Source organism: Silurus aristotelis (genome assembly GCF_946808225.1).
Source record: "Silurus aristotelis genome assembly, chromosome: 7".
NCBI lineage: Eukaryota > Metazoa > Chordata > Actinopteri > Siluriformes > Siluridae > Silurus > Silurus aristotelis.
In genome coordinates, this window is record NC_139580.1 from 12993192 (window position 1) to 13017035 (window position 23844).

Consider the following 23844-nt stretch of genomic DNA (forward strand, 5'->3'; position numbering starts at 1 on the left):
TACAATGTCAGTGTATGACAGAAAGGAAAATCTTAATGCAAATTAGTTTATTTTTATTAAAATGAAAAAACCTGGTTAATGATACATTGGAAAAAGTCACATGATAATAATGAAACGATGTACTGAATTGCTGTGGCTTGGACAGAAATTTGTACACATGAATCATAAACAAGCTCAGATACATCAAATGAATTCACACACCCAACTGTAGGCATGAAAGAAATGGCATGGCATTCCAAACTGCATAGCACTGTAGCAAATAGTTGGTCTGCACACAAATGGTATCATTTCTATTACAGCAATTTAAACTATGGGCAGATTATATAGTTTTGAAAAACAACCCATTTATTTTGTAACAGAAAATGGTGAAATTACACAATCGTACATGGTCTACTTTTAATACTGCTCCCATTTTAGACATTGTGCTTTAATGATAAAATCTTGTTTAACAAATGTAATTTCTACTGTTTTGTGTATTTTTGGTCTGTGTGGAAACAGAAATATTGCTGTGAATCTATAGTGGTCCTATATGATGAAATGATTTGGTTCACTTTAAATTCTAAGCAAAAATGTTGACAGTTATTTAGATAATAGATTTGCAGCTTGGTCAACAATTAGAGCTCATAAGCAGTGATATCGCACATACATAGGTTGGCACAATGATGCATAAAGATATAAGGATGCCTTATAGATAATGAGTAATGTAACTACTTAAAAAATAAAGTTAATTCTTTACTGCTGTTTGTATAGTAACAAAAAAAAGTAATATAAATCAGAGATGCCCAAATGTAGGCCAAATTTGGCCCATGGTGACCTTTGATTTGGGGAAAAAAGGAGAAAAATGCCATTTAGGAAAACATTTAAACAGTAGGTTCAGCTTCATGTTTCTCATAGAGGTCACTGAATAACTGTATTAAGTGCAATAAATTGGATTGTTTCTCATTGTACTATAAGTTTCACTGAACCTTCATAATAAAACTGTATTAGTTAAGTAGATTACAGAGTCATGTTTTCTATTTATTTATTTTTTATATATTATAAACTCATAAATGAGAGGAACCATGGCAACTTTTTTTTAGGCCCACAGCCTGAATTAAGTTTGATTTTTGGTCCTTTATAGGAAAAAGTTTGGGAAATTCTGATATACATGGTAAAAATGCTATGCAGACCCAATTAAAAAAAAAATCATGTGGCAGTAGTTTTCTGTGGGGTGCATGTTGTGCAAAAATTAAAATGACAGGACCAAAATTAAAATGCAATTTTTGATTTTTTTTTGCACATCATGACATTTGCTTTTAAATTAATAAATAAACAAATAAATACATTTAACACCCCCCCCCTGATTTTGTTGCCACAATTAGAATTAGAAAAACAAACACTTATCTACTCTTCAGCCTTTTTTTTTACTTGAAAATGAGTGCCAAAGTTATAATGAAAATGCAGTTTGTACTTTGTCTTTTTTACATAACATTAGACTGCAAAGTAAATCTAAAATATATTATTAATATTTAATATTGATTATTAGTAGTATTATTAATCATTATTAGTAGAAATAAAATCAACTGAAAACTCCAAACGTGTTTTTAGCATGAAAATCCTGTACAAATTACAATTCTTGCCAAACTAATTATTTTATTTAATTGTAACAATTAATTAATCATTTTCACTTGTAAATTTATTTTTTTTCCCCCCATTTGTTCCCACTACAAGTGTCTATTTGGGAAGTGGTAGTATGGTGGTTAAGATGTTGGACTTCAGCTTGAAAGGTTTTTAGTTCAAATCCCAGCACCACCAAGTTGCCACTGTTGGGCTTTAACCCTCTTGTGCTCCCTTTTATAAATACGATAATTGTAAGATGCTCTGGATAAGGATGTCTTTCAAATGCTGTAAATGTATATACAGTACATTATTAATAGACAGACAGACAGACAGACAGACAGACAGACAGACAGATAGATAGATAGATAGAATAAATAATGTGCATTGAAACATCTTGTTAATAAGAGAGATTAGAGGAAAATAATATAAACTGTACTGTGGTGCCTGGAATGATACAATACTCAAATAATCACTCCTTACAACCATGGTGAGCAGAAAAGCATCTCAAACCATGAGCTTCAGCAGCAAGAGATCACACCAGGATTTACTCCTGGCAGTCCAACACAGGATTCTAAGGAAATAATGAGCACAGACACACTACAACAAACAGCTCTAAAACCCTGACTCCGATTTCATGAGGCTTTTAAAGTATAATCCCAAAGCTTTTAGTTTGGAGTGCAGGTACATGTGGAGCTCGGCAGTCCATCTTGGCTAACGGTGTGGTTTATTTACATTGCAGGAGTTCTTGCTAGCTTCTCTCGGTGACAGTTACCAGTGACGAGACTTGTCTTGAACTTTACCTGATGGTGTTCATATTTAAGCTCTGCATTTAGGGCTTTTATTAAACACTCTTCTCTCGGTCTGACAGTTTCCTGGCCCTGGCTTGAATTAGCCAGGACCGGGGCTGGCTAACGGAACTAGCCAGATAGCTACAAAGCTAGTCAGTGTTAAAGGTTTCTATTTTATTTTTCTAAAAACGCATACAATTTAGAGTGTTAGATATGGCAGTGGTCAACGAAGGAGCGCTTAAAAAGATGTTAAAGGTAAGAACTTTGAGCTAGCTGTTGTACACTTTATTAGCTGGTTGTGAAGGATATTAGAGTTAAACCGAATAAAACTAGCTATAGTCCCTTTTAGTTCATTTTATGTAAATTAATTATTAAAGTAACCACTTTCAAATACATAATTTCAATATAATATAATAAATGTAGTCATAGGTTTGAGGAATGAATCTCATAACAGGGAGTTCTAGTCTATAACCTGGGTCCAATTTACTCTCTATTTATTGTGTGTATGTAAGGACATGCTGTCTATATTTCTTTTATCCTATCTCCGTCTATAATAAAATAATAAACTATAATGTGATACATGAAGACATTTGGACAGTATGTCAGATGTTCCAGGAATTGTGCCCAGCATGCAGACTTCCTCCTGGAGCCATGTAACACACAGCAGCAGAGTCTGTAACACAGCGCTGATCAGTTCTGCACTTTGATTGGTCAGGAGCCGATACTTCATTTTCTATAAGCGCAGCTCTAAAAGTAGTTCTGGCTGTAAGACCGAATCACAGGTTTATATTAATGCGCAGTGAAGGGCTGTAGTGATGAGAAGATCGGATAATTTTTTGACTCTTTGAACCTCTTTCGTCAAAATGAACGAATCATTCTTTGAATCATTTAATTCATTTGGTTCTTCAGAAATAATATCTAATGTTACATTTTCAATAAACAGATTCCCCCAGCATGTCCACATACATGAAGTTTGACTAATGTTCCAATAATGCAGCGAAAGACAAATTACGTTAAACAGAATAATTAGCTCACTTAGCATATTTTCTGGTCTGTATTCTTAGTTCTATTGTCATGTGACTCCTATAATTATTGTAACAATAATGTGAAGATGCGGACCAAACAATCCTGATTAACTGAATTGAGTAGCATCTACGGGAGTCATGATAAAAATAACTTACGACTCGGACCAGAGGACTTGAGATGAACTGAGTTCATCTTGTACATAACTTACAGAGATTTTGCAATGCTTTGCTCATACGCGTCAAGTAGAAAATGAACGAATCACTCTTTGAGACGACTCGTTTATGTGACTTACATTAAAGACTTTCAAAAAGAATTCGCCATCACTAAAGGACAGTAAGGCACTGTACAGAAAGAGCCAGATTTACAAATATATAAACACCAAAAAGAGGATAAATGATTACATTTTTAAAAACTTGTTTTGATTAGGCAATGTTAATTTTTCCTTATTTAATATTACATTCTTTACAAACAGCCTATTTTGAGTCACGTTTTATTCCACGGATTTCCGTGCTGTCGTTGAATAGGATCTGATCCCCGATTTCCTTGATCACTTGATGGAAAGATATGGAATACTTCAATGAAGACACTATATTGGGACACCTGACATTTCCAGCCATATGTGTTTCTTCCTTAAACTATTACCACAAAGTTGGAGGCACACAATTGTAGAGTATGTCTTTGGATGCAGCTCCATGAAGATAAGATCTACATGGTTTGGAGTTGAATATCTTGATTGGTTTGCTATAGAGCTCCGATCTCAACAGTATTAAACACCTTTGGGATGAATTGGAATGCTGACAGCACCCCAGGCCTCCTCACCATTGTTGCTGAATGAGCATAAAATCTTCTCAACCACATGCCAAAATCTATTGGAATATCTTCCCAAAAAAATGAATGTTACTATAACAGAAGAATGGGGACTACATGTGAAATGGGATATTTAAAAAGCACAAATGAATCTTATAGTCCACAAACTTTTTGTCCATTTAGTGTATTCACTCATTTAACACATACATTGTATTATTTTTTTATCTATAAATGAAACGTCTTTCCCTCTAGACAAAGATGTCTGTTACTTTGTTGTAGAACTGTAGTGCAGATATTTGTAGGCTATTTCCTTTTTGGCAACTTAGAAATTGGAATTTGACTCTTATTCTGCTATTTTCGAAAGCAACAAGCCTACATTACTCTTAGACAGATATGTAAAATAAATGACCTTGACTATAGAAGGCGAGGAAATGTGAATAATGCTCAGTTCAGTTTGATTGGAATAGAGAAATCTGAGGTGAGGCAAAGCTCTTGGCTTCTTTAATTCGTTGTGCATTGCTGAGAATTACAGCCAAACTCTGCAAAAACACAAAAAGATGACCTAACTAGTAAGTAAGTGAATTCGGATGAGGCACACGCGTTCTGACAAAAGAAAGACTTAAGGATGAAAGTCTTGAGGTTTTCACTGGAACATGGCAATCTTACAAATACAAACAGTCTGTTTAAAAAAAAAAAAAAAAGAGATTTCTAGCATAATAAAGGCATGCTGATTCTCACAATGCTGATAATGATGACAATAGATCATAGATGAGTTATTGCAGATTGGAAACACATCGGGTTGTGACTTTTTTTTTTTTTATCCTTGTCTCTCATCCAGCAATACAAATATCGTGACCTGACGGTTCGTGAGATCACAAATGTTATGCTGCAGTACAAAGATTTAAAACCTCTGATGGATGCTTATGGTAAGCATTGATCCTTCTGTCTAATGTTTTTAACTTGTGGTTGTAATAATTGTTTTGCATAATCTTACCACAGTGTTTGAATGCGATCAGTGATCAGTGTTTGGAGTGTAATGTTAGCTCTTTAGTTTTGCACCATAAGGGTGAACTCATCCAATACTTGCTCTATAGTCATTAGGCACCATATATGATAAAAAAAAAAAAAAAAAGAGCAAGGAAAGTATTTACAAATGTATATTTATAAGTGAGTTGTATTATCTATTGAATTTGGTGCTCAATTAAATAAATATAACATGAGATAATGCAGGAGGATGTGATTCTATATGAAGCTATAGATAACAATGATAGAAATAACAGATTTGTCTGGCCATGCCACACATCATCACTGTCGCTGCTGATTTTGAACATCATAATGTGTTCGTCTTAACTTCATAGCTCCAGATGCAGGATTAAAGATGTAAATGTCACATACAAACTTGTCTTATATGTAGAAAATTGTGTACATTATTTATATATTGTTTTTGGGGTTTTTTTGGTCACACTTTATATGACTTGGGGATTGTCTTCTACTTTAACCCATAGTTTTTAATGATGGATCAACAAGGGATCTAATGAGTTTAACTGGGACAGTGCCAGTGAGCTACCGAGGTATACAGTACTTACATGCCCATCTTCCTAAACAGAAACTTATTTTATATACATAAACATATTTAAAAGGGAAAACTCTACTAAACTTCTTCACTTCTCTCTCTATAGGAAACGTATACAATATCCCTGTGTGTCTATGGCTGTTGGACACATACCCCTACAACCCACCTATTTGTTTTGTAAAACCAACAAGCGCAATGATGATCAAGACTGGGAAACATATCGATGCTAACGGAAAGATCTACCTACCCTATCTGCACGAGTGGAAGCATGTGAGGCACTCGCATCTCTGCACATTCAAACATATATCTTATGATGTGTTTTACTTTCCTGCCCAATGCTGAACTCACAGCTCAGGTCTGAAGAGGTGAATAACATTTGTGGTAACAAATATTTTGGATGCTCTCTACATTAAAGTGGGGGAGTTGTAGCTCAGTGGTTAAGGTGCTGGGTTACTGATAGGAAGGTCAGGGGTTCAAGCCCCGGTATCGCCAAGCTGCCACTCTTGGGCCCTTAAGCAAGGCCCTTGACCCTTTGTCTCTAGGGGTGCCGTATCATGGCCGATCCTGCACTCTGACCCCAGCCTCTAAGCAAGCTGGGATATGTGAAGAACATGCTGTAATGTATATGTGACAAAGTCTATTCTAATTCTAATAAAACCTTGTAATATTTAGATACAGCAGTGCTAAAGAAGTTATAAAGGGCTCAGTCGAAACCCAGGAGGTGATTGTATTTTTATGTGAAAGATAGAAAAGGCGGAGCAAGTGTCATTTGTTATTATGGGCTGCCTGATCAAGCTTTTTGCTATTTATTAATGCTTTTTATGCTAACAGTCATTTCTTAGTTATTAGTTTGTGGTTACTGTTATAGATGCAAGTTTGAATGCATCAGGTATCCTTAATGTAAATTATAAATTGTAAAACTGTAAATTAAAAGCTTAAAATTGTAAGCTTTGATAAATGAATGAATTTGAGAAATATTTCAAAGGAATAATTCAGTAGAGTAACTTTCTCATAAAATAAAGCCACTATTGGTCATTGGTTAAATATTTTGCAGATGGGTAACTGGGAACTGTGAGAACTGGTTTTAGTGTGATTTAGGACTTTTTTATAAATAGAAACTTGTTTTTATTTATTTATTTATTTTTATTGATTTAAAGCTATTGCATTAAGCATTCTGATATATTATAAATATTTGGTAAATATAACTTGATGTTCGGAATAAATTTAGTTCAGATCACTATATCCAGCACTTGATTTTGCCTGATCTAGGTGTGTGTGTGTGTGTGTGTGTGTGTGTGTGTGTGTGTGTGTGTGTGTGTGTGTGTGTGTGTGTGTGTGTGTGTGTGGGTGTGTGTGTGGGTGTGTGTGTGTGTGTGTTAACTCCAGCCCCAGTCTGACCTGTATGGCCTAATCCAAGTGATGATTGTTGTTTTTGGAGAGGAGCCTCCAGTATTCTCTCGGCCTACGTCTCAGCCAGCTTACCAGGCGTTCCAGGCCACAGGACCCCCGAATCGTAAGATGTCAATTGTATTAAAAAACTTTTTTTTTTAAACACACTTCAATTTTCTGTGTCTGCTTTAATGGAACTTATTAAATCTATAAAGGAAAACCTAGTTATTGATTTAGAGAGATTTATCATGTAGAAGCATGTATATAAAAACAGTTCATGCTTTTAATTCTCCATTTAAAGGCTATATGTCCCCTATTAATATAACACGGCTACTTCGAGGACATTTTGTTTTTAATCTACTGCTGACAGTTTATTTCAGAACTGAATCAAACGTGTCTCTTTTAAATGGATATATTGTGTGTAATACCTACTTTAGACTGCAGATGTCTCTTAACACCACCCATGATGAGCTGCTGTGTTAATTGTCTCTTCTTTCTTTCAGAGTCATATATGCCTGGCATGCCTGCCTATGGCCCAAACCCGAATCCATGGTAATCTACATATAGAGGCTTCATATTTCGTTTGTAAATGCCAGTCATAATGTTAAAAAATAAATACAGTGTGTATCTGTTTACTTGTGTAATGTAGTGGCTACCCAGGTTATTCTTACCCTGGAGGGAGTGCGTATCCTTCAACGGGGGGTCCTACACACTACCAGTCCCAGCCTCCAGTCACCGCAGTGGGTAAGTAATGGTGTCCAGGGAGATTTTGAGATATATATATATATATATATATATATATATATATATATATATATACATGCCAACAAAAGTAAGTACACCCATAGTAAACATGTCAAAACTGTGTCCAAAGTGTCAATATTTTGTGTGAGCACCACTTATCCAGCACTGCCTTAATCTTCCTGGGCATGGAATTCACCAGAGCTGCACAGGCTGTTGCTGTGAGCCCCTTTTACTTCTCCATAATGACATGGTGCATCTCCACCTTCCGCTTTAGGATGCCCCACAGGTGCTCAATAGGGTTCAGGTCTGGACACATATTTGGCCACTCCATCACCTTCAGCTTCAGCAAGGCAGTTGTCATCTTGGCGGTGTGTTTGGGGTCGTTAATATGTTCGAAAACTGACATTCGTCCCAGTTTCTGAAGGAAGGGCATCATGTTCTGTTTCAGAATGTCACAATACATGTTGGAATCCATGTTTCCCTCACTAAGCTGCAGCCTCCTAGTACCAGCAGCACTCAGGCAGCCCCAGACCATAATGCTACCACTACCATGCTTGACTGTAAGCAAGACACAATTTTCTTGGTCTATTCACCAGGGCGTCGCCACACATGCTGGACACCATCTAAGTCAAACAAGTTTATCTTAGTCTCATCAGAGCACAGGACATGATTCCAGTAATTCATGCTCTTGGACAGGTTCCAGCAATCGTTTTGCAGACTTTCTTGTGAGTCAGCTTCAGAAGAGGCTTCCTTCTTGGATGACGGCTAGCAAACCAACTTGTTGCAGTGTGCAGCGTATAGATTGAGCACTGACAAGCGGACCTTCCGCTTCTGCAACCTCTAAAGCAATGCTGCAGAACTCATGCGTCTGTTTTTTGAAACAGCTTCTGCACCTGACGCACAGCACGAAGACCCAGCTACTTTACTCGACCCTTGTGAGGTCTGTTCCAAATGTGGAACCAGTCTTGGAAAACCTCTGTATGACCCTGGCCAGAAGATATACTAAAATGGTTGCTGAAATGGTAAGGGGGTACTCACTTTTGAGAGATACAATATATGTGTGTGTGTGTGTGTGTGTGTGTGTGTGTGTGTGTGTGTGTGTGTGTGTGTGTTTATATATATATATATATATATATATATATATATATATATATATATATATATATATATATATATATATATATATATATATATACATACAGTGGGTATGGAAAGTATTCAGAACCCCTTACATTTTTCACTCTTTGTTATATTGCAGCCATATTGACAAAAAAACACAGAATTGAGAGTTGACATTGTTGCAGATTTATTAAAAAAGAAAAACTAAAATATCACATGGTCCTAAGTATTTAGACCCTTTGCTCAGTATTTAGTAGAAGCCCCCTTTTGATCTAATACAGCCAGGAGTCTTTTTGGGAAAGATACAACAAGTCTTTCACACCTGGATTTGGGGATCCTCTGCCATTCCTCCTTACAGGTCCTCTCCAGTTCTGTCAGGTTGGATGGTAAACGTTGGTGGACAGCCATTTTTAGGTCTCTCCAGAGATGCTCAATTGGGTTTAAGTCAGGGTTCTGGCTGGGCCATTCAAGAACAGTCATGGACTTGTTGTGAAGCTACTCCTCCGTTATTTCAGCTGTGTGCTTAGGGTCATTGTCTTGTTGGAAGGTAAACCTTCGGCCCAGTCTAAGGTCCAGAGCACTCTGGAGAAGGTTTTTGTCCAGGATATCCCTGTACTTGGCCGCATTCATCTTTCCCTCGATTGCAACCAGTCGTCCTGTCCCTGCAGCTGAAAAACACCCCCACAGCATGATGCTGCCACCACCATGCTTCACTGTTGGGACTGTATTGGACAGGTGATAAGCAGTGCCTGGTTTTCTCCACACATACCGCTTAGAATTAAGGCCAAAAAGTTCTATCTTGGTCTCATCAGACCAGAGAATCTTATTTCTCACCATCTTGGAGTCCTTCAGGTGTTTTTAGAAATGCAGGCTTTTATGTGTCTTGCACTTCGGAGAGGCTTCCGTCGGGCCACTCTGTCATAAAGCCCCGACTGGTGGAGGGCTGCAGTGATGGTTGACTTCCTACAACTTTCTCCCATCTCCCGACTGCATCTCTGGAGCTCAGCCACAGTGATTTTTGATCTCTGCACCCACTAAACTCTGGAGTGCTCTGGACAGATAAACACTATGAAACGCAATTCTGACTCTTTTTTTTTTTTTTTTACTCTCTCTCTCTCTTTATTTTTTTTTTTTTGGCCAATCGGACAGCGTCACCAACTCTGTGGTGGCAGAAAGCTTTACACATTGAAAATGAAATCAATAGAATTGCATGGTGCTGTATCAAACTAAGCCTCCGATCCCTAAAAAAGAACTCTGTTTAACAATCTGCTCTCAAGGAGACAGAACAAGACAGAAGAAGCTGAGCAGCCTCGTTCATACTCCAACAGCTTCAGGCAGACAATATGGTTACTGGTGGATGCACCAGAAATGTTGGATGTTTACGAGAAAAGTTGTCAATCTGAGAAAAAAAGTCGGAACTAGAAATGGGCTTCCATACAACACAGGAGATGCTGCAGAATGAAAAATGGAGGAACTGAGAGAAAACAGCGAGGGGCGAGGAGAAGATTCAGGCCAAAGAAAATGACAAAGTTTCCAAAGTTTGGAATCATTTCAAACTAAAACATAAAGAAAACACAATGCGGTGTGTTTACGCTTTTTGAAAGTCAATTGAAATAGATTGTAATATTTTTATTTATAATTTTTTTACATTAATATATTTGTTTGCATTTTGTTGTAATATGGCAATTAAACGCACTAAATGTGTTTATTTTTCACAGATATTCTTGTGTGCATTTTCAGCAATAAAAATGTAAATTAAAAAAAAAAAAAGGAAACAAATTACTTAAGAGACTTGTCCTATTTTTTCTTGTATATTTAGTGTTGCTCTAATCAAGAAAAAGTACTTCTTATCCAATTACTTTAATTAATTGTTGAAATAATCGGTAGAATACTCGAGTAGTAAAATTGATAGCTGCAGCCCATATGTGTATGTATATATATATATAGGAATATATATATAGACATACAGTGGGGCAAAACAGTATTTAGTCAGCCATCAGTCCACAGCCCACAAGAACTGGTTTTATAAATACAAACATAGCTCTAAATCTTACACAGGTTTTTAGATTAGAATTCAGCTGTCCAGTGGGAGATTTTGGAGCATCTTGTTGGATAGCAGACATCAATTGAAGGAATATCTGTTTCTCAAATATCTAATCAGTACAGCTTGAATTGTGGAATTTATGCCTTGTTGTTTTTTTGCATTAGTCCAACACTTTACTTTTACATTTTATCTTATTTTTCCTTTCAAATTTTTATTTCCAAATATTTACCCATAGTTAGGCAGTATTTTCTGCATTGCATCTGTTGTTAACTGACCACAGCCATGAAAAACTTTATGGGCATAATTTAGCAATGTAGGAGGCTGTAATTCCCATTTGTTTTGTTTCCTACTAGTACTTGCAGTATTCAGTAAGAGGATGCAGTAATACTGTTAGTAGTTACAGCACAAAATTTGATTCATGACCTTTACCTGACCTCTGACCTTTTGTTCTGATCTTTGCCTACTTATTGTGACCTTGCTGGAGCGTTAAGAAAGGTTGCGTCTGTAACTAGATTCTGGTAAAGGAAAGGTCAAAGTTCTGGGTGGATGTACTTTGAAAGAGCCAGCATGTAACCTCCTGCTCTCTAAATGTCTATATTTAGAGAGCATGGAAAGGACTGTGAGCAGGATAAGGTTCCATGTCGAGCTTCCCATGAAGTGCTGATCTTTCCAGTGACATTCACACCATGCTGACCAAAGGCATACAGTACAACTTGTAGCTAAGTGCACTTACAGTCTAGTGCCGTTATTCAGCAGCGCGAACAAGGATCTGATCGTTACCGTTTTCTGAAGGGTTTAAAAATGGTGGTCGAAGTCATGTGCTTGTAAACCATAAGTCAAATGATCGAATGCAATTGATTGGATATTTTATACTGAACAGAACATTAGCTCTAATGTAACTCTCAGACTCATCCAGTGTGATTTTAGAGGTTGAGGGAAAAAACACAACATATAAATGAGAGTGGTTTGGTTCTTGCTCAACATTGCAATGGCAGCATTGATGTAGGATTTGAGCTCAAACCCATCCATTCATACGCCTAATGCTTTAACCTTTGTGTTGAATGAACCAACACCTTCCTCCCAACCAGATTTTTAAAAAATCAGCAATAACATGGTACCATTTCAAGATATCTCAAGTACATACAGTGGCTTTGGCTTTGAATATTTTTCTCCTTTTTCTTCAGGTCCGAGTCGAGACGCCACCATTGGGGAGGACACTATCCGTGCCTCTCTCATCTCGGCAGTGAGCGATAAACTGCGCTGGAGGATGAAGGAGGAGATGGATCGGGCTCAGGCAGAGCTAGATGCACTTAAGCGCACTGAAGAGGATCTGAAGAAGGGCCATCAGAAGCTGGAGGAGATGGTGTCCAGGCTCGACCAGGAAGTGGTGAGAGCTGACATTTATCATGAGTAGCTATTTTATAGAAAAGCATCAGTCAGGGTGTTGAGTGGATTAAATATCGTTTGGAAAACTGTGTAGATTTGAACAATTTCATTCATATATAGCAAATATCAACAGGCCATCCGTCTCATACTGAACTATTTTTGAAACCAGGAAAAAACATTGTTTTGTTATGTTTTGTTTTTTTATAAAATAATTGAAATATTCTTCACGTCACTGCTTGTGTGTATGTTTTCAGGCTGAGGTGGACAGGAATATCGAGCTTTTAAAGAAGAAAGATGAGGAGCTGACCGAGGCTCTGGAGAAAATGGAGAATCAGTCCGAAAACAACGATATCGATGACGTCATTGTTCCCACAGCACCACTCTACAGGCAAATCCTGAATCTGTATTCAGAGGAGAACGCAATCGAAGACACCATCTTCTACCTCGGCGAGGCATTGCGCCGAGGCGTCATTGATCTAGAGGTCTTTCTCAAGGTTGGCTTGTGTTTCTCGTTTGTGTTTACTTACTTTGTTTTTTAATTCTATTTTATCCTTAAAGTATCTTGAGCTATCTGGGTGTAACATTAAACTCTGTGTTGTGTGCGTTTGCTCCAGCATGTCCGCCTGCTCTCCAGGAAACAGTTCCAGCTGCGAGCGCTTATGCAAAAAGCTCGGAAGACTGCTGGACTCAGTGACCTCTACTGAGCCCACTGCCATCAGAACTCAAGATATGTCTGTATTCTGTTTCTTAAACATTTGTGTATCCCCCAATCCCAATTTCCAAAACACTGGATGATCTCTGTTATACCCCCACGCTGTCGAATCCTCAAACATGATGGGTCAGTAGGTGTTTATCGTTTTCCTGTAACAGCAGCTATGACAGTAGACCGAGCCACAAAGCAAATCACAAGTTTATATTAATGCACTCATTCTAATATGCTACCATTAATAAAGGTGCAGCACATTTTCAGGAACCTATTAGTTGAGGTCAATGTCAACTAAGTGTATCAAGTGCTCCACATAATCTAAAGCTAATAATATAGACGTTATTTAATATTTATGGAAAGAGTCACGGGTGTCAACACTTTGTAACAGTACAACAGGAGAATGTAAAGGACCGAGGCCTATTTGTTGTGGCGACAAATTAACTTCATGAGGTATTGACTGTTTATAGCTGCTATAGCACAAGGTTAAACAGGAACCTGTTCCATTCATATTAATTGCAACCACAAAGATAAATGACTTTTATAATGAATAATATAATTGCAAACTAACGTGATATAAGAAATAAACGCTTTCTTGCAATACGCTGTGATAGGAAAAGAATCCTGTAATTCATTTTCCTTATAAGTATTTTACTCATTTCTTTTCATTAAAAAGGTTAAATTCAGTAATTAGTAACTGTCTCCTAGACTAAAGACTAGAGGTGGGGATTTTTCTCTTTTGATGCAAATAAGAAAGGAAAATCAAAGTTATGCACATTTTCTGTATCTAAAGCTTCCTTTTATTTCCTTTTGTGCTCTTGGATTTTGATTTTAAGCTTTACGTAGCATATAGTAGGTCCTTTATCATTTTAATAACAAAATCCGGTTTTATCGTTTGTGTTTTACCAATAAACGGTCTGTCCAACATGTAGCCCAGTCAGTTGGTGCTGATGTTTTTCACACTCCTTTTTATTTTCATTGAGCCAAACGTGATCAAGATGGACAAAGTTTAGTGTAACGTTTAAAACGACCACCATTCTCAGTGGTACATTTATCATTTGTGTAGCTGTTTAAAATGAAACATTTCAAAGGTTAAAAACACCATTAACTGTCTAATTTGTGATTGTGTGAATATATGTACGTTAAAGCGCCTGTATGCCTGTGACAGAATGTCTGTGTGAAAGAATTAGCTTTAGGATGAGAGCTAATTTCATATTCCTTCATATAGGTTCCAAAGGAGTGAATAAGAAAAGGTCAATATAGTTCAAAGGTCATCTAGGTTTATTTATGTGTATTTTGTTTCTTAAAAAGTTTGATTTTCTTAATAGAAATTGGTCTTTTATTATAGAGATAATCCATTTGTGTTTCCTTTTTTTTTTTTTCCAGATCTGTAATCTTTAATAATAAACAGTTTAATAAAGGAAAGGATCATTTGGCAAATGATTGCGTAAGAGGTTTTTTTTTTTTTTTTTAACTTGAGATTTGTGTTTCTTTCGACACACAAACACAGGAAGGCCAAAAGGGTGTTAAACAGGAAATGTCGGTTTCCTTTTCTCCAGTTTTAATAGCACACACCTCTCAGACGCCGGACACACACACACACACACAGGAATGATACACAAATGTGAATGTTGTATGATTAAACCTTTATTTGGAAGTGAAGGGAGTTAACAGTGAGAGCTGTAACACATTAGGTTCCACTAGGTGCACCCTTTTTTGAGGGGTTTCACAGAAATAAATGTACAAAAATAATCTTTGCGGATGAGAACATTCATAAGATCACACGTAGATGTGAATATTGCATGAACAGCCTATTTCAAACATACCTGAATTTTGACCGATATACAGCAAAAGATACAACTGAGCCACAGCAGTGCCATTTTGGGTCTCTGGTCTTTGTTCCGCCGTTAATTTACCACTGCTAACAATCTCATACCCTGATTTGGAGTTGAATAAAAATGCGCGTCAGTGCACTTGTTGATTGTGTATGAAAGTGCATGTGTATACAAGTGCTCGCATTTTAATAAACATAGGGATATTCTAAAGCGCTGAATGGGGCTAAATGCAATAACAGTTTTTTTAAAACTAAACTTGGTAAACACATTTATATTAAAACGTCCTGTGTACAGACAAACATAATTCCAGAATATAAACGTAACTCGTTTAAGCATTCTTCTCCCAAAAACCATTAGGGGGAAAAGCTTAACCTGGTTTAATATGATAAGACTTTTTTTTTTTAAAGACAAAACTTAGTAAACAGAACAAGAGAACAAGAAGTTTGGTTGAGTTGGTCTTAAAAACGCTGTCTTAGCATTCGTATTCTGGACTCGTCTGCTTGCCTGTACATGTTATTGCCTGTATGTTATTAACGTGTTTGGTCTTTTAAAAACAGTCATATCGCATTAAGATTTTTCCGTAATGGTCTATGGGAGAAAAATGCTTAATGCAAAAAGTTCATATTCTGGACTCATCTGCTTTTCTGTACATAGTATGCCTTATTGTTAATATGTTTACTGAGTTTGGTCTTTGAGAAACACTATCGTATCGCATTAAGCCACGTTTTAGAATGCTCCCTAAACATACATTGCAGCTTTGGTTTCAGAGGAAGTGGCTCTTGTTTGATTTTTCTTTTGCATTGGGGGAAAAAAATGGGATGGGATGGAATGCCTGTTGAGCTCAGAAAGCACACTTATACAGAAACCCAAACTGGCTGACCACCTTATCACAAATATAGTTCTTTTGAGTACCAAGGACAACATCAAGCGTTAACACCAATGCACACAAAACACGCGTTCACAAAAGCCCATAATATATTACTCTTATTTATCTTTAGATATAAGACTACATAAATATCTATCCTCTTCTAAATGTATACTGAGGACCGTTAAGGTCTATGGGTCTGAGTTCTGCTTTGAGACATCGCATCAGGATTGATGGCTTTAGGACTTGGGCAGGGAAAGTGTTACATGTTTGGACATTACTTCTGAGTGGTGCTTTGTTTAACGAGAGGCTACAGTTCATAAGGTCAGCTCCTTCTGCACACCCCACAGGGTTTCAGCACTCTTCACCAACTGCTTCTCCTCTTCCGCTTTCAGGGTCATCTTCACCACGTCGGTGAGGCCGCTGCTGCCCAGGACACAGGGTATGCTCAAGAAAACCTCCTCATTCACACCATGCATTCCCTGGAAACATGGCAAAGGGTTTATTTGCATGCAAAATTTATCACAGTAATAAATCTTCGATAATAGAAACTTGTGTAACCGAACAATCAAGCAATTTGCAGTTCTCACCTTGACCAGGGTGGACACTGGGTGGCATTTGTGAAGGTTCTTCAGGATGCTCTCACACAGGTCAGCTACAGACATACCGATAGCCCAGGACGTGTAGCCCTTCAGCTTGATCACCTCGTATGCACTGGCAATGCAAAACAGAGCCATAAAATCAGTCATTATCTTTTCACTATCAAGTTCGATCGTGGATTTGGCATGTACTATTCACACCTTCACATAATCAGAGTGGGGGAGAACTGTTCTGTGTGATTTCACCACATTATTGCCTTTCTGAAGATAGGAGCGGTATAACAAGAAAAGAAAAAAAAATAAATCATGAAGAACAAAGAGGAGCGTTAGTGCAGTACTGCATACAGTTAGAAAAAGGGAAGTTAAGCATGCATGTTCTTCAAAACCTATTATTTCTAAAGTTTACTGATTTCGCCATGTTACAACTGGATCTTTGACTGTTCATGCAATAGTACACATTGCAATTCTCTAAATACTGCTACATTTATGGCATTTCAGTCAGCTGAAGGGCATTTCATCAAGAAGGCACCTCTCACCTGTCGACCACCATTTTGTGGACACTCTTCCAATCTTCCTTGTCCTTGTCTGTACCCATGTCTGGGTTAAGACCCTGCAAGGAAACTCCAGCGACATTCACGCCACTCCATACAGGTACTGCAAGAGACGCAAAAGAGACAATATAACTTCCATATATCGAGAGGTGGAGAATTATTTTGGAACCAATTATAGCATGACCACTAATGCTCATAAGAAAAATACACAAAAAGGCATAAAGCAAAGCTGAGGCTAATTTCTTTCAACACAGACTGGAGATTTATATTGCCTAACCGTGATAGTCAGTTGTCAACACAGGGTTCAAAAGGTTTTAAGCCTCACCGCTGGAGTCTCCATGCTCTCCAATCACCCAGCCGTGGCAGCTGGATGGGTGCAGACCCAGTTTCTCACCCATCAAGTAGCGGAACCGAGCAGAATCCAGGTTGGTTCCGCTCCCAATCACACGGTTCCTGGGAAGACCGCTCAGCTTCCAGGCCACGTAGGTCAGAATATCAACTAAAAAAGGAAATATTTCCATGGGGTTAAATGGTTTAAAAAAATTCAATACACAAACTACGTTCAAGGTTGCAGTCAGAACCAAGAGCTCTAACCTGGGTTGGACACCACCAGCATGATACAGTTAGGACTGTACTTAACAATGTTGGGAATGATAAACTTGAAGATGTTGACATTCCTCTGCACCAGGTTTAGCCTGCTCTCTCCCTCCTGCTGACGAGCCCCAGCGGTCACCACGACGACCTTGGAGTTGGCAGTCACGCTGTAGTCTGGAATCCACAGAGAATACACAATATTTGGCCAAAGCACATTTTATAAAGCATTTATTTCATTAAAACTTTATAGCTTTTCATTCAATGGTTCAATGTACAGTAAATCCTCACTCACCTTTGTCAGCCACGATTTTGTGAGTCTTGAGAAAGAGACTGCCGTGCTGCAGGTCCATAACTTCTCCTTTCAGTTTATCCTCCATTACATCAACCAGGGCCAGCTCATCAGCGAGATCCTGTACAAAATACAGTACAGCACATGGTTCAAGTGTCCAGTAAATCGCAGTCATACCATGTGTCCTGGTTTAGCATTATTCATGTCTGGATGAGGGAAATATGTTCTATTCATTTAAATAAAAAAATTTATGGAATGAGTTAATAGAAAATTTGGAAACACCACATCAGGATACATGTACAAATCATTGCATGCGTAACTGTGAGTGAGGAACTTGTGCGCTTATATAAATTAACTAGCAAGCTGTTATCTGGATGATAGAGTGACCGGTCCTGGCTGCAAAGTCACTACCATGGCTTTCACGTGAACACCAGATGAACTACAGAAGAGTAGGACAGTTTATTACTTTATGTCTAAGTCCTACATACTGTAGAGTTAAATATAACAGGAGTGGCTGGAGGCTTCTGACATTATGCCAGCCTTTTTTCTGCTTCCATAAGTATTCACAGAGCTGGAATGTCTCTTCACCATCTGTCAGTCTCGATTCATTCACAAGGATCAAAATGACCACGACCACATTCCAGTCATAGATCCAGTTTTTGAACATGAGCATAACGCTGCGTTTTTAAAAATAAAGAAAAATAAATAAATAAATAAATATATATATATATATATATATATATATATATATATATATATATATATATATATATACAGTGAGGAAAATAAGTATTTGAACACCCTGCTATTTTGCAAGTTCTCCCACTTAGAAATCATGGAGGGGTCTGAAATTGTCATCGTAGGTGCATGTCCACTGTGAGAGACATAATCTAAAAAAAATAATGCAGAAATCACAATGTATGATTTTTTAACTATTTATTTGTATGATGCAGCTGCAAATAAGTATTTGAACACCTGTCTATCAGCTAGAATTCTGACCCACAAAGACCTGTTAGTCTGCCTTTAAAATGTCCACCTCCACTACATTTATTATCCTAGATTAGATGCACCTGTTTGAGGTCGTTAGCTGCATAAAGACACCTGTCCACCCCATACAATCAGTAAGAATCCAACTACTAACATGGCTAAGACCAAAGCGCTGTCCAAAGACACTAGAGACAAAATTGTACACCTCCACACGGCTGGAAAGGGCTACGGGCAGCTTGGTAAAAAAAAGGTCCACTGTTAGAGCAATCATTAGAAAATGGAAGAAGCTAAACATGACTGTCAATCTCCCTCGGACTGGGGCTCCATGCAAGATCTCACCTCGTGGGGTCTCAATGATCCTAAGGAAGGTGAGAAATCAGCCCAGAACTACACAGGAGGAGCTGGTCAATGACCTGAAAAGAGCTGGGACCACCGTTTCCAAGGTTACTCTTGGAAATACACTAAGACGTCATGGTTTGAAATCATGCATGGCACGGAAGGTTCCCCTGCTTAAACCAGCACATGTCCAGGCACGTCTTAAGTTTGCCAATGACCATTTGGATGATCCAAAGAAGTCATGGGAGAAAGTCATGTGGTCAGATGAGACCAAAATAGAACTTTTGGGTCATAATTCCACTAAACGTGTTTGGAGTGATGAGTACCATCTCAAGAACACCATCCCTACTGTGAAGCATGGGGGTGGTAGCATCATGCTTTGGGGGTGTTTTTCTGCACATGGGACAGGGCGACTGCACTGTATTAAGGAGAGGATGACGGGGGCCATGTATTGCGGGATTTTGGGGAACAACCTCCTTCCCTCAGTTAGAGCATTGAAGATGGGTCGAGGCTGGGTCTTCCAACATGACAATGACCTGAAGCACACAGCCAGGATATCCAAGGAGTGGCTCTGTAAGAAGCATATCAAGGTTCTGACGTGGCCTAGCCAGTCTCCAGACCTAAAACCAATAGAGAATCTTTGGAGGGAGCTCAAACTCCGTGTTTCTCAGCGACAGGCCAGAAACCTGTCTGATCTAGAGAAGATCTGTGTGGAGGAGTGGGCCAAAATCCCTCCTGCAGTGTGTGCAAACCTGGTGAAAAACTACAGGAAACGTTTGACCTCTGTAATTGCAAACAAAGGCTACTGTACCAAATATTAACATTAACTTTCTCAGGTGTTCAAATACTTATTTGCAGCTGTATCATACAAATAAATAGTTAAAAAATCATACATTGTGATTTCTGGATTATTTTTTTTAGATTATGTCTCTCACAGTGGACATGCACCTACGATGACAATTTCAGACCCCTTCATGATTTCTAAGTGGGAGAACTTGCAAAATAGCAGGGTGTTCAAATACTTATTTTCCTCACTGTATATAAAAAAAGGTGTTCAATTGTTGTTCACTGTAAAAGTTTTCATACCCCTGCTTTGAAATGAAGTACTCAGAATTTCCAATGTACCTACTGGAATATTTTTGGGAGGAGGGAGGAACCCAGAGAACCATGAGAAAATCAACATGGGCACAGAGAGAACATGGGGAAACACCATACAAACAATAATGCTGTCAAATGCCGCAAATGCAAATGTAATGGACAAATGGTCTTTGCCAAGATGCCCAAAGTAAAATGATTCAAATGATAAGTTGTATCTAATTTGTATCCTTGCAGCCCAAATCATTCAATTTAAATCCAAATGAATAAACTAAAATGCATACTTTTTAATACAATATTAAATATTAAAGATGACTTCTGATTTTGTTAAATGATTTTATTCAAAATGTTTAAGCGCTGGCCGGGTCGCCTGGAAATCAAATGACATACAACATTCCCAACTGTAGATCATAGTAATGGGGTCACTCACCTTCAGCAGGATGCTGATAGCAGCAGCCATGCCCACCATGCCAACACCAACCACAGTCACCTTGTTGCTGGAGCCCACTGGCTGTTCAGTGCTCACATGGGCAATCAGCTTCTCCTTAGTGGATGCCATTTTCTGTAGAATGACAGCTCATATCAGAATCCAGTGCAATTGGTCATTCATTCTGGATATACTGGTCATATATAAGTGACGGATTAACCATGTATTATTTTAGACTGAGTCAAGTTAAAGGTCACATCACTTCTAGTTCATTATTAACACAAAAAAAGGTGTTGTATCATATAATTGTCTCCAGCACAATGATTCCAAGCAACCCTTTAGCTCTGGCTGCGTCTCTGGTGGTATTATTGGATGTCCTATTTTTACTTGCTTCTTAGGAGGAGTCACTAAAAAGGTTAAGCATGTGGGATTGACATTCCAGCAGCCCTTTCAGCATTGTATGAAGCGACACACATGGATAGTTGGGTTTTGAAGAATAAATACTTAATCGTCCCCTGGAACAAAGCCAATGAATTATCTTAGGGTATCATACAAAGCATGTGGTGACAAGAGGTGGGACAACATTTAGAGGTGGCTCTAGACTGCTAGTCTAGAGTCCTAGTATTGCCAAGTGGTCATTGTTAAACTCGGTTTAGCAGAAGTGCAATTCACTGGGGATATATTATGAATACATGCAATATAAAGCATCAGATTTAAAAACTCCCCAAACTTTTTCTAGATAAGAACCCCTTGTGTTAGATCTAGGATGGATTACCAGCCCCAATGAACAGACCGAAGAATTGTTAAAAATAAAATTTAATTGCCAGCAAATGAGTCCATCCTCAAGGAAATCTCAAGTAAGATTCTGAATTTGTAACCAACCTAACCATTCATACATGTCCTATTTTTTTTATTAAAAAAAAAACATTACAAGTAGGTAAGTGTTTATGAAAAGAAAACCGAAAAAGGAAGTAGAAGCCAGGGAACATTTATTTTACTTAAAGCAGCCCTTTCAGACAAAATTAATGTTCCCTGGCTTCTACTTCCATATCACCACCAAACATGGGCCAAAGAGAATTTTATGAGCTGTCATCAGAAGGACTACATACATGCTGTAATCTACCATAGTATATAAGATAGTATGTGTTTATTTATTTATGTGCTGTTTTCAGGCAAAGTTGTCAAGAGAACTCAGTTCTGTACAAACTTTACTAATCCATGTCTGAACATCTGAAACATTTTCCATGCAAAACACACTCTCAAGAAAAAATAAACCAGGAACAAAGTGGCAGATTGTAACCTTTTAAAGGGTAAAATCAAGAAGATTTTAATTTTATTAAACATAAGCCTGATAACAAGCTCATAAATGAACCCAGGACTGATTGAGTAAGTGCTGAATTTGTTAAGTCTCATTTCCTGAACAATGATTTGTTCTTAAGACCATAAGCTTAATTTATTTGCCACCTTGTGTTTACTTATTGTTAGGCCAGCAGTTTGTGTGCAGTGGTGCTTCAAAGATTACTGGAGGGTTACCCCTAAGAGAATAATGATTTCACAGCACTGTTTAAAAACACTAGCAGCAAAAAATTGAAAAGAAGAGTAAATGTATAATTAAAGGAGTAGTAGCCAGTCTGTGTGCTAGACACTGTTCTCTTCCTCAGTCATAAACTCATGCAGGGCCGGAAGAGGGGCGGGGCAACATTCATGACATCCGGAAAAATGAGAGCAGCAGCCGGGGACATTTCTAAAACGCTTAAGGTGGATTAATGAGACAAGACACAGTAAACACATTAGAACAAAGCATACTATGTAGACAAACACATGAATCCAGAATTCAAACGTTTTTGGGTTTTTTTTTTCCCTCCAATGGTTTTTTGTGCATTGAAAACTGTTCAGGAAAAAGCTTAACGTGGCTTAATGTGAGAAGACCAGCTACAGTAAACACATAAATAATAAAGCATACTCTTTGATATTCTGTACAGATAAGCACACAAGTCCAGAATACGAACCTACCTGTTTTTTGGAGGGAATAAACTTTCTGTTCATTTTGGCATTTCGACGCTTGAGTGATACATAAACAGTCTCGTTTCCGAGGTAATGAATCAAATAGAAATCTGCTGCCAAACGTGTCACTATTCATCAGAGAGTAAACTCACTTCCTGAATTCTGAGGTCCCGTTTTCACACGCAGCAGTTCTCACGTGATAAAAGCGTTTCAGAACTCGTCCTCCATGCTTTCTAATGTTGTGATAATTGGAACCTTTCTGCTTCCACATCACTGATCAAATTTAAAGACCCTGTTAGATTTGTTTTTTCTGATTTTGAACTCTTGTAAAGGAACACAATCACCACCCTTTGGAAATATTTGTGGTTCAGTAGAAATGAATGCACTTTTAAACATCATACTTATTTTAGTGTAAGTTTAAGTGACTGTTTTTGCATTAAAGTCATTTTGCTGATATTTAACTGTGTGAATATATAAATAAAAAAAAACAGAACAAATAATCAAGAATGAAAAAGAAACAATACAATAAGATATAAAAAGTACAGGTGCCCTAAGTGAAAAATTATTTGTAGCCTTTAAAGTGTTTTTTTTCTTTAAATAAAGACAATTTGATTCCAATACTCTAAGACAGTAGTCCCCAACATCCGGGCCGCGGTCACGTGACTTACCTACATCCTCTACCTAGTTAAAGTGGCTGCTCCGGCCGCTAACACATAATACATTACCGCTAAATCCAAACCCCCAAGCTAGAAAAATGAACAAAAAACAACACCGTGGATTCACGTTTTTGCCAGTCGTATCATTTTATTTTGTTGTATTTATCCGCCACACCTTAAAGGCCGGTCCGTGAAAAATATTGTCCGACATTAAACCGGTCCGTGGCGCAAAAAAGGTTGGGGACCACTTCTCCAAGACAACTGACTGCAGACAACTGACAGCTTGTGATGCTGTTATATACCTACAGATGACGTCATATGTGCTTTTCACTGTATTTTGTGGCGATTGAGCGTGTTAAAAGCAAACAATTGTGATTGGTTGTAGGCAACCACGTGACCAGCGGGTAGGCTGGTCTGCTGGTACATCT

General features: G+C 37.9%; 2 protein-coding genes across 3 annotated transcripts in view; one reads left to right on the top strand and one right to left on the bottom strand.

Annotated features, from left to right (window-relative positions):
• The first annotated feature begins 2249 nt into the window (after positions 1-2249).
• Positions 2250-14618, top strand: LOC310728360 (tumor susceptibility gene 101 protein-like). The gene is made up of 10 exons (XM_083545697.1): positions 2250-2642; positions 5059-5146; positions 5726-5791; positions 5900-6063; positions 7180-7306; positions 7686-7734; positions 7832-7926; positions 12274-12476; positions 12730-12969; positions 13090-14618. The coding sequence occupies exons 1-10, from the start codon at positions 2601-2603 to the stop codon at positions 13177-13179; spliced, it is 1164 nt and encodes a 387-aa protein (XP_083401823.1). The 5' UTR covers positions 2250-2600; the 3' UTR covers positions 13180-14618.
• A 189-nt stretch (positions 14619-14807) lies between these two features.
• Positions 14808-23844, bottom strand: part of ldha (lactate dehydrogenase A4) — a 10328-nt gene continuing 1291 nt past the window's right edge. The window contains exons 1-8 of one of the 2 annotated variants that reach the window (XM_083545698.1): positions 22770-23043; positions 20760-20891; positions 17915-18032; positions 17623-17796; positions 17354-17527; positions 17014-17131; positions 16469-16592; positions 14808-16360 (exon numbers count right to left, since the gene is read on the bottom strand). In XM_083545698.1, the coding sequence (XP_083401824.1) occupies positions 16196-16360; positions 16469-16592; positions 17014-17131; positions 17354-17527; positions 17623-17796; positions 17915-18032; positions 20760-20891; positions 22770-22802 (1038 nt within the window). In that variant the 5' untranslated portion in view covers positions 22803-23043 and the 3' untranslated portion in view covers positions 14808-16195. Of the gene's footprint in view, positions 16361-16468; positions 16593-17013; positions 17132-17353; positions 17528-17622; positions 17797-17914; positions 18033-20759; positions 20892-22769; positions 23044-23844 lie in introns of those variants that run through there. The other variant, XM_083545699.1, reaches the window with a different exon arrangement.

Excerpts from the sequence above, each read along its gene's own strand:
- LOC310728360 (XM_083545697.1), top strand. The coding sequence starts at position 2,601 with ATGGCAGTGGTCAACGAAGGAGCGCTTAAAAAGATGTTAAAG. Across the intron at positions 7,735-7,831 it reads GGCCCAAACCCGAATCCATG|TGGCTACCCAGGTTATTCTT; the intron begins GTAATCTACATA and ends TGTGTAATGTAG. Across the intron at positions 12,477-12,729 it reads CCAGGCTCGACCAGGAAGTG|GCTGAGGTGGACAGGAATAT; the intron begins GTGAGAGCTGAC and ends GTATGTTTTCAG.